General features: G+C 53.2%; 3 protein-coding genes across 3 annotated transcripts in view; 1 reads left to right on the top strand and 2 right to left on the bottom strand.

Moving 5' to 3' along the window:
* Positions 1–16,800, top strand: part of TEX28 (testis expressed 28) — a 46,004-nt gene that overhangs the window by 11,691 nt on the left and 17,513 nt on the right. The window lies entirely within an intron of this gene.
* Positions 4,904–5,702, bottom strand: LOC118888921 (melanoma-associated antigen 10-like). Its single transcript, XM_036840447.1, is given in 1 exon segment — positions 4,904–5,702. A coding segment is annotated over 1 exon segment (798 nt). The 5' UTR covers position 5,702.
* On the bottom strand, positions 9,967–10,764 carry LOC118888919 (melanoma-associated antigen 10-like). Its single transcript, XM_036840443.1, is given in 1 exon segment — positions 9,967–10,764. A coding segment is annotated over 1 exon segment (798 nt).

Raw genomic sequence — 16,800 nt, 5'->3', positions numbered from 1 at the left:
GAGGGGATATGGGGATATATGTATATGTGTAACTGATTCACTTTGTTATACAGCAGAAACTAACACACCATTGTAAAGCAATTATACTCCAATAAAGATGTTAAAAAAAAAAAAAAGATGAGGTCATTAGACTGGGCCTAATCCCATATGACCGGTATCCTTAGAAGAAGAGGGCAAGTTGGCCGTAGGCATGACCAGAGGGGAGACAGCCATGTGAAAATGAAGGCAGAGACTGGAGTAATCCAGCCATAAACCAGGGAACACTTGGGGACATCACGAGATGGAAGAAAGAAGAAAAACCCTCCTCCAGAGCCATCAGAGGAAGCATGGCCCTGCCAGCACCGTGATGTTTTTCACTTGAGCCTTCAGAAAAGGGAGAGAAGTCGCAACCCCACTGGCGACTTCAATTTGTGCTACCTTGTTGGGCGGCTCCAGGAACCGAACACAATCTCATATCAAGGCTCAGAAGTTGTACTGTTACACTCTCCATTCTACAGATGAGGACGCTGAGAGCCTGACGTCGGACCCTGCCCACGGGGACTCTCCTAAACCCTGTCAAGACACCACCTCCCCTGAAATGAAGATGAGACCCTGGAGGAGAGGTGGGATCTAGCAGAGAGGGCGTGAGGATGGAGGAGGTTTCCATCTGGACGTGGGGGTCCGAGGCACGGCCCTCTGAAGGCGGCTCTTCTGCGCAGGCTTGGGCCCTGCTCTCTCCTTCCACTGCCCACTCTGCTCCCGTCTCTCCCGGCGGCGTGGTGGCCCCACGTTCTCCTGCAGGCTCACTTCCCTGGGCAGACTGGCTGTCAGGCAGGCGGCAAGCCTGCATTCAAAGCACGGGGACCGCCGGGCTGGAGGACTCTCACAGTGTCCTCACGGGGCGTGAGTGTCTGTGCCCTTCAGGGCCCTGTGGATGCACCCCCTCTGGATGCTTGAGCGCACGTGGCTTTGCACCCTGCTGCTGTCTTGTGAATGTCCCTTGGCTTCACACCCTGCATCCCGCCACCATCCCAGCCCTATCCCTGTGCCCAGCCCCGTCCCTGTGCCCAGCCCCAGCTCAGGGACCAAGGACAGGCAAAGGCCCGGGACCCCTTACTTGCTCACGAAGGCCCCTCAAGCAGCAGCCGGCGATGTTTGCCACAGAGGAGGGTAGGCGAGAGGCAGGCAGGAGGTCAGCGCTTTGCCAAGGGGGCTGGAGCTCAGAGCAGACTTTAGCTGGGGCCCGGGAATGGGGGCTTCTCGGGAAACAGGGCCACGGCTGAGACAACTCACACCAGCCCCTCACGGGGCAGGCTCAGGGCACGTAGAGGACGTCAGACCTTCCCGCTGATGGGCAGGGAGCTCCCGTGTGCTCTGCCCCGCCCTGGTCAGGACTGGCTGGGTGCCGGGGTGGTGTGTGCTCGTCCAGAGTCTACTGGGGAGGGTGCTGCTGCCCCCCTGAAAAGTGCCTCCCGGAATGTCCCTGGGGTGCTCTTGGCGTGTCCCGGCCGCTGCTGCCCTGCCTGCCGCGGCCGTGCCTGGGCTAGCACTGTCCCCCATCAGTCAGTTCACTGCACGAACGGGCACTAGGAATCCTGCTTTCCCCCGGGAGTGCCCCACGGGGGTCTGGTCCTGGAGCACCCATTTCCTGCTGGGGTCCAGGGCTGCAGCTCGCCGGCAGAGGCGCCTGCTCCCACCGGCCGCCCCCGGCCAGCCCAGGGCAGGTCACATGGGGTCTGGTGGGCGCTGCCCCTTCCCCCTCTCTGGGGCGGCTGACCCTCTTCACAGCCTGCATCACCGGGACCCCAAAGCCCTCTCCTGCCTGGCTCCTTTCCACATCCTCATGCGGGTCTGCGGGTGGCTGGGGCCTGGGGGAGCGTCCTGGGGACCACCCCTGCCATCTGCTGCAGCCTGGCCCTCTGCTCAGACACCCTGATCGGGGACACCAGAGTCCTAGCCGGCTCTGCGCGGGGCTCACAAGACGCCCCTCTGCCTCTCACACTCAGGCTCAAAAACCAAAAGCTCACGGTCACATTCAGAAGGCCATCAGTGTACTCAAACATTGGGGCATTACGTAGGGAATGATTTCAAAATAACTCGGAAGCACAGAGATTCGCCCCGCATCCACGCGGCCATGATTATCATTTACCAACCACGAGGAGACTCGCTGGGTGGCTACGTCCCGTCCTGCCGGCTCCACCCGAAGCATGATATTGGTGGGAGGGGATGCTCCTCTGGCACTTTCAGATAAACACACATGCATGAGGTCATCAGGACCGGGGCCTAAGCGGCTCTCCGTGGGGGGACAGGCGGGGCAGAAGCCAGGCTGCGCAGACCGAGGCCAGGTTCCGGAGAGAGTGGGCGCTGGGGGCAGCGGGGTCACCCCCGGGGGGGACTCGGGGCTGGGCCCCCCGAGGACGCCCCCGACCCCAACAGGGCCGTTTGGCAGCTGGCGGCTGCCCTCCTGACAGAGACTCAGCACAGCCCCGTGGGGATGGATGGGTGCAGCTCAGGGACCTAAGGGTGCGGGTGGCTTGGGGGAATTCCCTCCGCGGGCTCCCTGTGGGGCAGCCTCTCTCTGGAACACCTCCAACCCTGCCCAGGGCCTTAAAGGCACAGAGGCTGGCATCTCACATCTAGGGGTCAAAGGTGCAGGACTTAAGACCCTGGGGGAGGAAACACAGTGGTCTGTGTCTGTGTTGTCATGCCTTGAGGATTAACCCTCGGCCCCGCTGTGCCTTCTACACAGTTGGCCGTGACAAAAGTGCTTCTGCTCAGAATTCAGTGGCAAAAGGTCATCACATGAGCCCTCCTAAGTAAAGAGGACTGGCAGTGCTGTGTCCCCATTTGTGCGGGGAGGAGAGGAAGACAAGATGGGGACGAGCACCTGACGTCTCTCCAAGTCCACACTGCCTAGTAGAGGCTCAACAGAAGCAGCGCTTACCATTTGTGATGACAAAATCCCCTTCTTTTCCGGCAGGAGTGTCTGAACACGTCACATTGGCCTTGAAATTCTCCTCCTTTTCCAAGTGCCCACCTGCTATGTGGCAGGTGCTTCAAATCCAGGATCACACGTAACGTTCACGTTGCTCTACGGCGCTCAGCAGGGAGGGCTGCCTCTTTAGCCCCCGGCGCCGTCTGCACCTCCCACTGCAGTGACCTCACAATCTCATTAGGCCCAGAAGTTGCTCCTTCCTTTCGATGCCAGGTCACGGCCCGAACCTGTGGGTCTCTGATGCCGCCACATTTCTGAACTTGCCTGAACCCGGGGACACTGGCGGACATTGCTTCTTTAGTGGCTAGGACTTATTTCTAGTATTATTCTGATCCCAGACTCTGTCCCTCTTTCCTCTGGAAATTCTTTTCTTTTCATGACATCTCAGGGAATTTGCAGCTCCATAGGAAACGGAATAGAAAACCAGCCAAAATTGCTGCTCTGTGTGTTTTACTCCTGGAGGATGTATTATTCAATTTGGATGTGTGTGTGTGTGTCTGTCAGCGGGGAGGGAGGGGTGGTGTTTTCCCCAGCTCAGTGCAGCTCACGCAAAGCTCCCAGGATTCCAGTCACACAGCGAGTCCTTTCCACTTTGGCAGCCTCTCTTCGTTCAAACCACCTATTTTCATCCATTTCATCCCAGTGAAAGCTAGACCTTGCTCACAGGTGGCCAAAGTAAACTCCAGGTGACTAAAATAGTCGTTTCAATATAGTTGGTAACCGGCTCTCCCAGGGCAGGGAGAGCAGGGCCAGCCCAGGGAATACTGAGCAGTACTTCAAAGTGCAAGATCCTCATTTCTCTGGAAATCCTTGCAGGTGGTGGGGATAAAACACCTGCTGCTTCAGTGTAGTCCACCGCAATGCGACAAGAGCCGGCACCCCTTCCTTCCTGCCCCAGGACGGTATTCCTCTCGCCTTTATCCATGATCCAAAAGGACATCTCACAGCCATGTCGCATTTCAGACTTTCCCCCCAAACCCAAGACACACCCTCTGCAGGTCTGGCTGTTGCCACCACCCAGCTCCATCACCATCACCTCCCACAGATGGAAGCCCCGCTTCCCAAAGGCCCAAACTGCCCTGGCTCCGGGCACTTACCCTCCAGGGCTCGCTCCTGGAGCCCCACCGCCTCGTCCCATGTCGACTTGTTCTGTGGGACTTGGGGGACGTCTCACCACCTTCCTCATGTGACTGCGGCTCCTAGACCATCCCCCTAGGTGTGGGTGTGTCCTGCTTTTCCTAGCATTCCCGCTACTAACACAGGCCCTTCCGGAGAGCAGAGGCTCCCTGGAGGTGTGCGGAATAAACAAGCCAGTGGGCAGGGGGCTTATTGACGCAGATTAATCTTCTCCTACTTTCTTAAAATACCCATGCAAATCCAACTGAACAGAGATAGTTAGTGTTATAGAATGACAGACATGACAGGGAAGAAGCAAGAACTGGAACTACGATTACTTTTATTTTTCTAATTCTTCCCCCATCTATATTACTGTTAAGTACTTCCACATTTCCAAAAGAGTTCTAATTCTTATTTCCTGTTATCTTGTACACGGTCACAAAATGAACTGGGATATTTCCCAACCTCTCTTACAGAACAGCAAAACTCTTGTTCTTGAACTGGATTAGTACAAATACATGTGGGATCAATGTCATGCACAAAGTGAGACACTGAAGCTTGTTTAGTCTTCTATTAAAAGAACCAACATTTGACAAATTCCTAAAGAAAACAGAGATGAAATTCCATGTCATCATACACAACAGGAACCCAAAGATGCTGCACACCGGCTTCCCCCGACAGGCCCGGGCCCTCACTACTTAGAAGGCTGACCGCTCCCTCTTCAAACTCCGAGGGAAGGATCAGCCTCCCTTCCTGCCCCACGGGAGAAGCTGCTGGACGTGGGCCTGGAAGGAGCCTGGCTTCTGCTCTGGCTCAGGCCCCCTCTTTCTCATCGCTCACACCCTCTGCACACAGGGATGGGAAGGACCTGGGATCCAAGGTATTGACACTGGGCAGATGCTCCAGGACCTGCCACTTGCTGGTCTCCGCGTAGGCCCGGGGACCCCACAGGAACTCGTAGCGGGCGGGGTCGCTGTGGGGCACCTGCCGGTACTCCACGTAGCCCTCCTGCACCCACACTTTGGTGAGCAGCTCCCTGGGCTCCCCGTAGATGCAGTGCTTCCTCCCGGCACACACCCCCATCACGCTAAGTGCTTCCCAGACCTCCTCCTCAGGGGCGCGGTCACCGTACAGGGCGATCAGTCACAGGACCATCACCAGGAGGCCGGCCTTGGGCCTCTGCCCGTCGCTCAGCACTGCATCACAGGTGAGGCCCAGGGTGGGGACCAGGACGTAGGTGCACTCGCGGGGGTCCACCTCCTTCACGTCCACGCCAAACACCAGCTGCATGCACTCGCAAGCTCGGCTGAAGACCACGGGGAAGTGGTCCCGATGGTCACGGAGGACCATATTCAGCATCTCCGCCTTGGAGATCGGCTCCTTGGTGCGATACTTGAGGAGCAGGAACGCCACCAGGTCAGCCATCAGCACAGTAAGTGCCTCCTGGGGCAAGGACTCGGCATAGGCGGAGAAGGAGGGGGCGACGGGGGAGGAGGAGGACGAGGGGGATGCGGCCTCCTCGCCCGCAGCCCCGAACAGCTGCGCCTCCACCGGGCCCTGGGCCTGGACTGGGGCCTGAAGGTCTGCCTCAGGCTGGCGCAGCTCGCTCATCTCGACCAGGGGCCTGATGACTGGGGTCAGGCCGCCGACGGGAGTCTGGGCAGGGGTGACAGATACGGACCACGGGCCTGTGGGAGAGAGGGGGTGTGAGTGGCCTCGGCGGAGAAACACACCCTGGGCAGCTCTGACGAAGGCCACTTACAGGGCTCGTCTGGAAGGGTTCCCTCGGGCATCACAGGGGCGCTCCTCCTGGGCGGCCTGTCCCCTGCCAACCTGAAGAAGGAAGCGAGGTGGCTCCTCAGGGTGCAGCCAGCGCAGCCCCAGGGACCGACCGGGGCTGAGAGGGCTGTGGGGAGGTGCGGTGACTTGAGCCTTGTGGGGTCCCCTCTGTTCTGGGAGGGGGAGCCCCTGGGTGCACACTCAGGGCACGCACCTCACCTTGACTCCTGGCGCTGCCTGGGCCTCCTCTGCTCTGTGGCCTGAGGACACGTGCCTCAGACCTGGGCCTTCGCCTCCCGGTTCCTGGAGCCCCTGTAAGAGGAATGGAGGGCGCACCTCGGGTGTAGATTGTGGCACAGCTCTGGGCCCCTCGATGCTGGTAGGAGGGGTGGGCCGGACTCTGTGGGCCCCCCATCGTTCGGGGATTGGGCTTTACCCCAAGTCCCCACTCTCTCTGGGACCCAGATGTCAGGAAATGCTGCCTGTGGTCATCCCGCCCCGCTGTTGCCCAGGGCTGACCACACGGATGGGTTTCTGTGGGCTCCCCTCAGTCCTCCCTCAGGGGCCTCACCTTGACTCCCAGCTGGACCTGGGATTCTCACCTCTTCCCACCTTAGGCGCCGCCCCTTATAGCAGGTGCCCAGTCGCTCTGAGAGCCGGACGTCAGAAACTGCTGCATGGGGTTATGCCCCTCCATCGCCATCCAGGGCCCACTCTGTTCTGGGACCCTGGTTCCCTTCAGTCCTCCCTCAGGGCCCTCACCTTGATTCCACGCAGGACCTGGGATCCTTCCCTCGGCCTCCCTGAGACACCGCCCCTTATACCCGCTCCCCAGTCTCTCCACGGCCAGGATGTCAGAAAGTACTGCAAGCGCTCATCGCGCCCTATGGCCTCCAGTGCGACCTGGAGCTTCTCGATGCCTCATGCAGGGGGCCAGAGCCCCTCTCTGGACCCCCACAAATCCATCTGCCATGGCCAACAGCCTCCACCAGATCATAGCAGCCCCAGCGCCTCCCCTCTCAGCATCACTTACGACTTACGCCCCTCGTGGCCAGGCGGCTCCTCCCCGCACCCTCCCCCACTACATCCCCCCATACACCCTCCCCCACCCCTCAGCTGGTGGCACTCCGCTCTGGGCCCTGCAAGCCGGGCGCCCCCCATGCGTAGAGATCAGACTGCCTCTCTCACCTCCCCATACCAGGGAGTCCTCCCCCGAGCACCCTCCGAGCCAGGGACTCTCGCCTCTCGCACCCCAGACGCCGAGCCCCCCCCTCTTGCCCCCGCCCACCCGGGAGCCGGAGCCCCCTTCCTGCCACGAGCGTCCTCCCCCCCACCCCCCCCCCCGCCCCGGCGGGAGCTCCCCCAACGCCTACCGCACCCGCGCCCGGGAGTCCTCCCCATCGACCCGCGCCTGCGCCAGGAGTAGCTCCGCCTTCCTCCCGCCACACGCAGCAGCCGTTAGCCCTCGCCTCGTGTCTCGGCCCGAGGAGGGGGAGTGGCCCGCCCGTCGCGTCCTCCCCACCCCCACAGCCACTCGTCCTCTCTTCTGGCCCCCAAAGCCGGCCCCACCCGCCCAGCAGGAAGCCCTCCGCTCCGGGCCCCCCCCACGCTTAGCCATTACCCCACCCTCTGCACCCCGACTCCAGAACGACCCCACCCGCCACCCCAGCAGCTAACGGTCCTCCCCTCAGACCCGCACACTGAGGGACCCTTCCCCCAGCCCCCCTTCAGCCCGCTGCCCTCCGCCGCCCCTCCCCCACTCCCCATCGAGCAGCCCGTACCCCTCCCCCCACCCCCACTCCTTCCCAGCGCCCCCGGTACCTGCGGAGTCCAGCCCCCGGCAAAGCCCCCGCCTGTCTCCTGACTCTCTCTGACTCTGTGGATGACGCCGGAGTCCCGCTCAGAAGGGGCTGAAGAGCTCGTCTCAGCACTGCAGCCAGGAACTGTGCAGCCCACTGTCCCAGGCACTCTGTGCGAACGCCACGTGGGTTTCCGGGTGCTCCCGGAAGCCCGAGGAAGATGAGAGAGAAAGTTCTAGACGTCTCCTTACAGAGAAAGTGGTTGGATCAGGAGAGCACGTGAGGAGGCGCTTTGCTACAGAAGCTGCAGTAGCCACTCGCACTGAGGGCGTGAGGTCCCAAGGCTTGGCGCCTCTGGAAGCAAAAGACACGCCCATTGGCCTTCCACCAATAGGAAGGCCTCCCTGCAAGGCTGCGGAGTTGGAGGAGCAAACTTGGAGATGCAGAGCCCATGGTGGCACATTGGTCAATCTGTCTTTACAGGTGGGTTTCTACTGTGATTGGCAACGTCAGAAACCTACTGTTTTTCCTTTTTCTTCTTTTTTTAATTTCTGAATTTTGTTTTATTTTTTTATACAGCAGGTTCTTATTAGTTATCCATTTTATACATATTAGTGTACATATGTCAATCCCAATCTCTCAATTCATCACAGCACCACCACCCCCGCCCCCACCACTTTCCCACCTTGGTGTCCATACGTTTGTGCTCTACATCTGTGTCTCTATTTCTGTCCTGCAAACCGGTTCATCTGTACCATTTTTCTAGGTTCCACATATGTGCATTAATATACGATATTTGTTTTTCTCTCTCTGACTCCCTTTACTCTGTATGACAGTCTCTAGATCCATCCACGTCTCTACAAATGACCCAATTTCGTTCCTTTGTACGGCTGAGTAATAAAGTACTAGTAATAAAGCTCTTCTTTATATGGACTGATTTCTTGTCTAGTTGTATCAACTAGCCATCTTCTCACATGGCAGAAGAGGATGAGGCAGCTGTCTGGGGTCTCTTTTATAAGGGAGCTAGTCTCATTCATGAGGGCTCCCCCCTCATGGGCTAATCACTTCCCAGGGCCCCACCCCCAAATCCCATCCCTTTGGGGGTTAGAATTTAACAGGTGAATGAGGGGGACAGGTTTACAAATATTCAGTCCATAGCACTGTCTGTCCAACTATTTTTGCTCCTATGTTCCCTTTTTCCTGCTGAGATCATCAAGTTTTTCATTTACATTTTAACTTCTCTACTGCCTTTTTAGGCAATTATCAGTTTGTGCTAAAACTTTACAATTCACCTATGAAATGGAAGAAAAACCCTCACCATGTCTGCGTCTGCAAAGTGCCTACCCTAGCCTTTCACTGGAGAGGTGTCCCATGGGTGCTGAGCAGGAATCCTACTCTGGACCCCCGCCCTCACCCACAGCAGCCCTTTCCCTCCATTGCCCACAGCAGAGGCCAGACTCAGCTGAAACATTCAGGGAAATTTACTAAGAGAAACATTGACTGAAACCATTGAACAGAGGGCATGATAACACAGAGAGGAACTTCTAACAGCCACCAGATCCCTCGGGTCCCGGGCACCCCCCCCCAGGATCCCCAACAAGGTGCCTCTGCTATACCCCACCCGGTGGCCCTCCATCCCCACACATTCTCCCTTCCTGAGGGCCCCGCGGGTGGCCTCTCGCCAGGAAGATGGGCGCCAGCAATGCCCACTCCCCCCAGGGCAGCCCTCCCCATCTGGCCCACATGCCCGGGGCCTGGCCCTGCCCTATGGTGGGCACAGGCCAGTCCCACAGCAAGGCACGCACCACTGAGCCGACGACAGAGTGTCCCGAGAAACAATGGGGTGGCCTTCAGTTGTACTGCTAATTACTTTCACATTTCCAAGTAAATTCCTATTCCAATGCCATGTTATCTTGTTCAGGATCACAAAATGATATGGGAATCTTACAATTTGTTTTACACAATTGCAAAACTCTTGTAGTTCAACTGAATTAGTGCAAATACATGTGTGATTAATGTCATTCACAAACTTATATACTGAAGCTTATTAAGCCTTCTTTTAAGTGGAACAATATTTGAAAAATTCCTAAAGAAAACAGAGATGAAATTCCATGTCATCATACACAACAGGAATCCAAAGATGCTGCACACCGGGTTCCCCCGACTGCCTGGGCCCTCACTACTTAGAAGGCTAACCGCTCCCTCTTCAAACTCAGAGAGAAGGATCAGCCTCCCTTCCTGCCCCACGGGAGAAGCTGCTGGACGTGGGCCTGGAAGGAGTCTGGCTTCTGCTCTGGCTCAGGCCCCCTCTTCCTCATCGCTCACACCCTCTGCACACAGGGATGGGAAGGACCTGGGATCCCATCCACTGACCCTGAGCAGATGCTCCAGGACCTGCCACTTGCTGGTCTCCGCGTGGGCCCGGGGACCCCACAGGAACTCGTAGCGGGCGGGGTCACAGTGGGGCACCTGCCGGTACTCCAGGTAGCCCTCCTGCACCCACACTTTGGTGAGGAGCTCCCTGGGCTCCCCATAGATGTAGTGCTCCCTCCCTGCATACACCCCCATCACGCTAAGTGCTTCCCAGACCTCCTCCTCAGGGGCGTGGTCACCGTACAGGGCGATCAGGCCCAGGAGCATCACCAGGAGGCCGGCCTTGGGCATGCTCTGCCCATCGCTCAGCATCCCATCCTAGGCGAGGCCCAGGGTGGGGACGAGGACATAGGAGTGATTGCTGGGGTCCACTTCCTTCACGTCGAGGCCAAGGACCAGCTGCGAGTGCGCGGAGGCTCGGCTGAAGACCACGGGGAAGTGGTCCTGGTAATCACTGAGGATGGTCAGCATTTCTGCCTCTGTGGTAGTCTCCTTTGTGCGATACTTGGGCAGCAGGAACGCCACCAGGTCAGCCATCAGCACAGTAAGTGCCTCCTGGGGCAAGGACTCGGCATAGGCAGAGAAGGAGGGGGCGACGGAGGAGGAGGAGGATGAGGGGGATGCGGCCTCCTCGCCCGCAGCCCCAAACAGCTGCGCCTCCACCGGGCCCTGGGCCTGGACTGGGGCCTGAAGGTCTGCCTCAGGCTGGCGCAGCTCGCTCATCTCGACCAGGGGCCTGATGACTGGGGTCGGGCCGCCGACGGGAGTGTGGGCAGGGGTGACAGATACGGACCACGGACCTGGGGGAGAGAGGGGGTGTGAGCGGCCTCGGCGGAGAAACGCACCCTGGGCAGCTCTGACGAAGGCCACTTACAGGGCTCGTCTGGAGGGGTGCCCTCGGGCCTCACAGGGGCGCTCCTCCTGGGCGGCCTGTCCCCTGCCAACCTGAAGAAGGAAGCGAGGTGGCTCCTCAGGGTGCAGCCAGCACAGCCCCAGGTACCGACCGGGGCTGAGAGGGGTGTGGGGAGGTGCGGTGACTTGAGCCTTGTGGGGTCCCCTCTGTTCTGGGAGGGGGAGCCCCTGGGTGCATACTCAGGGCACACACCTCACCTTGACTCCTGGCGCTGCCTGGGCCTCCTCTGCTCTGTGGCCTGAGGACACGTGCCTCAGACCTGGGCCTTCGCCTCCCGGTTCCTGGAGCCCCTGTAAGAGGAATGGAGGGCGCACCTCGGGTGTAGATTGTGGCACAGCCCTGGGCCTCTCGGTGCTGGTAGGAGGGGTGGGCCGGACTCTGTGAGGCTCCCACTGTCCTGGCGTGTGTGGCCCCCTGTGTGCTCACTCAGGGCAGGGCCTCCGCTTCCCCCTGGCAGGGCCTGGGCCCTCTGTCTGCTGTCCTGAGGCAAAATTCTCAAGACACATTCCCTGCACTGAAAAGAAGGAAGGGAGGACCTCCACATCAGGCCATGGTGCCCAGGGGCTAACAGGGCTCACAAGGGACAACCAAACTCCGTGGGGTCCATCTGTGCTGGGACGATGGCGGTCGGCTCAGTTTCCACCTTGACACCCTGCAGGGCCTGGGACAGCTCCCTCTGCTGACTGTGACTCATCTCCTTCAGCCAAGGCCTCACCTCCATAAGACACCAGAAGAGGAAGTGAGGGGCAATGTACCCACCTATTCTGGGACACCCACGGCTGACAAAAGGGGCAGGGCCGGCTGGGCTCCAAGTACTCTGTGTGAGGAGGGGTCTCCCCAGTCTTCTCCATGACCCTTGCCAGGGCCTGAGGCCAGACCCCCAGAGCAAGGCACCCGCCTCCCTGAACCCACCCATCTGGAAATGAGGAGGGGTCAGTGAGACAGGTCCTGGCTGGGGTTTCCAGGGTTGACAGTTGGGTCAGGCCAGATTTCTGTGGGACCCCCCCCGCTTTGTTCCGGGGATTGGGCTCCCCTCCGTCTTCTCTCGGGGTCCACACCTTGACTTACAAATGACCCAATTTCGTTTCGTTTTATGGCTGAGTAATATTCCATTGTATATATGTACCACATCTTCTTTATCCATTCGTCTGTCGATGGACACTTAGGTTTTTTCCATGTCCTGGCTATTGTAAATAGTGCTGCAATGAACACTGGGGTACATGTGTCTTTTTGAATTATGGTCTTTTCAGGGTATATGCCCAGTAGTGGGATTGCTGGGTTGTGTGGTAGCTCTAGTTTTAGTTTTTTAAGGAACCTCCATACTGTTCTCCATAGTGGCTGTATCAATTTACATTCCCACCAACAGTGCAATAGGGTTCCCTTTTCTCCACACCCTCTCCAGCATTTATTGTTTGTAGATTTTTTGATGATGGCCATTCTGACTGGTGTGAGATGATACCTCATTCCAGTTTTGTTTTGCATTTCTCTAATGATTAGTGATGTTGAGCATTCTTTCAAGTGTTTATTGGCAATCTGTATATCTTCTTTGGAGAAATGTCTATTTAGGTCTTCTGCCCATTTTTGGATTGGGGTGTTTGTTTTTGTAATATTGAGCTGCATGAGCTGTTTATATATTTTGGAGATAAATCATTTGTCCGTTGATTCATTTGCAAATATTTTCTCCCATTCTGAGGGTTGTCTTTTTGTCTTGTTTGTAGTTTCCTTTTGTTTGCAAATGCTTTTAAATTTCATTAGGTCCCATTTGTTTATTTTTGTTTTTATTTCCATTACCCTAGGAGGTGGATCAAAAAAGATCTTGCTGTGATTTATGTCAAAGTGTGTTCTGCCTATGTTTTCCTCTAAGAGTTTTATAGTGTCCAGTCTTACTTTTAGGTTTTTAATCCATTTTGAGTTTATTTTTGTGTATGGTGTTAGGGAGTGTTCTCATTTCTTTCTTTTACATGTAGCTGTCCAGTTTTCCCAGCACCACTTATTGAAGAGGCTGTCTTTTCTCCATTGTATATCCTTGCCTCCTTTGTCATAGGTTAGTTGACCATATGTGCGTGGGTTTAGCTCTGGGCTTTCTATCCTGTTCCATTGATCTATATTTCTGTTTTTGTGCCAGTACCATATTGTCTTGATTACTGTAGCTTTGCAGTATAGTCTGAAGTCAGGGAGTCTGATACCTCCAGCTCCATTTTTTTCCCTCAAGACTGCTTTGGCTATTCAGGGTCTTTTGTGTCTTCGAACAAATTTTAAGATTTTTTGTTCTAGTTCTGTAAAAAATGCCATTGGTAATTTGATAGGGATTGCATTGAATCTGTAGATTGCTTTGGGTAGTATAGTCATTTTCACAATATTGATTCTTCCAATCCAGGAACATGGTATATCTCTCCATCTGTTTGTATCATCTTTAATTTCTTTCATCAGTGTCTTATACTTTTCTGCATACAGGTCTTTTGTCTCCCTAGGTAGGTTTATTCCTAGGTATTTTATTCTTTTTGTTGCAATGGTAAATGGGAGTGTTTCTTTAATTTCTCTTTCAGATTTTTCATCATTAGTGTATAGGAATGCCAGAGATTTCTGTGCATTAATTTTGTATCCTGATACTTAACCAAATTCATTGATTAGTTCTAGTAGTTTTCTGGTGGCATCTTTAGGATTCTCTATGTATAGTATCATGTCATCTGCAAACAGTGACAGTTTTACTTCTTCTTTTCCAATTTGGATTCCTTTTATTTCTTTTTCTTCTCTGATTGCCATGGCTAGGACTTCCAAAACTATGTTGAATAATAGTGGTGAGAGTGGACTTCCTTGTCTTGTTCCTGATCTTAGAGGAAATGCTTTCAGTTTTTCACCATTGAGAATGATGTTTGCTGTGGGTTTGTCGTATATGGTCTTTATTATGTTGAGGTAGGTTCCCGCTATGCCCACTTTCTGGAGATTTTTTTATCATAAATGGGTGTTGAATTTTGTCAAAAGCTTTTCCTGCCTCTATTGAGATGGTCATATGTTTTTTTTCTTCAGTTTGTTAATATGGTGTATCACATTGATTGATTTGCGTATATTGAAGAATCCTTGCATCCCTGGGATAAATCCCACTTTATCATGGTGTATGACGCTTTTAATATGTTGTTGGATTCTGTTTGCTAGTATTTTTTTTTTTTAATTTTATTTATTTATTTTTATTTTTATCTTATAAATTTATTTATATTTATTTATTTTTGGCTACTTTGCATCTTCGTTGCTGCGCATGGGCTTTCTCTAGTTGCGGCAAGTGGGGGCTACGCTTCGATGCGGTGCACGGGCTTCTCATTGCGGTGGCTTCTCTTGTTGCCGAGCACAGGTTCTAGGTGCGTGGGCTTCATTAGTTGCAGCACGCGGGCTCAGTAGTTGTGGCTCACAGGCTTAGTTGCTCCGCGGCATGTGGGATCTTCCCGGGCCAGGGCTCGAACCCGTGTCGTCTGCATTGGCAGGCGGATTCTTAACCACTGCACCACCAGGGAAGTCCCTGTTTGCTAGTATTTTGTTGAGAATTTTTGCATCTATATTCATGAGTGATATTGGTCTGTAATTTTCTTTTTTTGTAGTATCTTTTTTTTTATGCTATCTTTTATTTATTTATTTATTTATTTTATTTATTTATTTTTGGCTGTGTTGGGTCTTCGTTTCTGTGCGAGGGCTTTCTCTAGTTGCGACAAGTGGGGGCCACTCTTCATCGCGGTGCGCGGGCCTCTCACTATCGCGGCCTCTGTTGTTGCGGAGCACAGGCCCCAGACGCGCAGGCTCAGTAATTGTGGCTCACAGGCCTAGTTGCTCCGCGGCATGTGGGATCTTCCCAGACCAGGGCTCGAACCCGTGTCCCCTGCATTAGCAGGCAGATTCTCAACCACTGCGCCACCAGGGAAGCCCTTTTTGTAGTATCTTTGTCTGGTTTTGGTATCAGGGTGATGGTGGCCTCATAGAATGAGTTTGGGAGTGTTCCTTCCTCTGCAATTTTCTGGAAGAGTTTGAGAAGGATGGGTGTTAGCTCTTCTCTAAATGTTTGATAGAATTCACCTGTAAAGCCATCTGGTCCTGGACTTCTGTTTGTTGGAAGATTTTTAATCACAGTTTCAGTTTCATTATTTGTGATTGGTGTGTTCATATTTTCTATTGCTTCCTGGTTCAGTCTTGGAAGGTTATACCTTTCTAAGAATTTGTCCATTTCTTCCAGCTTGTCCATTTTATTGGCATAGAGTTGCTTGTAGTAGTCTCTTAGGATGCTTTGTATTTCTGCGGTGTCTGTTGTAACTTCTCCTTTTTCATTTCTAATTTTATTGATTTGAGTCCTCTCCCTCTTTTTCTTGATGAGTCTGGCTAATGGTTTATCAATTTAGTTTATCTTCTCAAAGAACCAGCTTTTATTTTTATTGATCTTTGCTATTGTTTTCTTTGTTTCTATTTCATTTATTTCTGCTCTGATCTTTATGATTTCTTTCCTTCTGCCAACTTTGGGTTTTGTTTGTTCTTCTTTCTCTAGTTCCTTTAGGTGTAAGGTTAGATTGTTTATTTGAGATTTTTCTTGTTTCTTGAGATAGGCTTGTACTGCTATAAACTTCCCTCTTAGAACTGCTTTTGCTGCATCACAACGTTTTGGATCGTTGTGTTTTCATTGTCATTTGTCTATAGGTATCTTTTGATTTCCTCTTTGATTTCTTCAGTGATCTCTTGGTTATTTAGTAATGTATTGTTTAGCCTCCATGTGTTTGTGTTTTTTACATTTTTTCTCCTGTAATTGATTTCTAATCTCATAGTGTTGTGGTCAGAAAAGATGCTTGATATGATTTCAATTTTCTTAAATTTACTGAGGCTTGGTTTGTGACCCAAGCTGTGATCTATCCTGGAGAATGTTCCGTGTGCACTTGAGAAGAAAGTGTAATCTGCTGTTTTTGGAGGGAATGTCCTATAAATATCAATTAAATCTATCTGTTCTATTGTGTCATTTAAAGCTTGTGTTTCCTTATTAATTTTCTGTTTAGATGATCTGTCCATTGGTGTAAGTGAGGTATTAAAGTCCCACACTATTACTACTCCAGCTTTCTTTTGATTTCCATTTGCATGGAATATCTTTTTCCATCCCCTCACTTTCAGTCTGTATGTGTCCCTAGGTGTGAAGTGGGTCTCTTGTGGACAGCATATATATGGATCTTGTTTTTGTATCCATTCAGCGAGCCTGTGTCTTTTGGTTGGAGCACTTAATCCATTCACGTTTAAGGTAATTATCAATATGTATGTTCCTATTACCATTTTCTCAATTGTTTTGGGTTTGTTTTTGTAGGTCCTTTACTTCTCTTGTGTTTCCCACTTAGAGAAGTTCCTTTAGCATTCGTTGTAGAGCTGGTTTGGTTGTGCTGAATTCTCTTAGCTTTTGCTTGTCTGAAAAGCTTTTGATTTCTCCTTCAAATCTGAATGAGATCCTTGCCGGGTAGAGTAATCTTTGTTGTAGGTTCTTCCCTTTCATCACTTTAAACATGTCATGCCACTCCCTTCTGGCTTGTAGAGTTTCTGCTGAGAAATCAGCTGTTAAGCATATGGGAGTTCCCTTGTATGTTATTTGTCGTTTTTCCCTTGCTGCTTTCAATAATTTTTCTTTGTCTGTAACTTTTGCCAATTTGATTACTATGTGTCTCGGCGTGTTTCTCCTTGGGTTTATCCTGTATGGGACTCTCTGTGCTTCCTGGACTTTGGTGGCTATTTCCTTTCCCATGTTAGGGAAGTTTTCGACTATAATCTCTTCAAATATTTTCTCTGGTCCTTTCTCTCTCTCTTCTCCTTCTGGGACCCCTATAATGCAAATGTTGTTG

This window comes from Balaenoptera musculus, chromosome X (genome assembly GCF_009873245.2).
Source record: "Balaenoptera musculus isolate JJ_BM4_2016_0621 chromosome X, mBalMus1.pri.v3, whole genome shotgun sequence".
NCBI lineage: Eukaryota > Metazoa > Chordata > Mammalia > Artiodactyla > Balaenopteridae > Balaenoptera > Balaenoptera musculus.
Note: the sequence above shows the minus strand (reverse complement) of the source record. Positions and strands in the feature narration are given on the sequence as shown.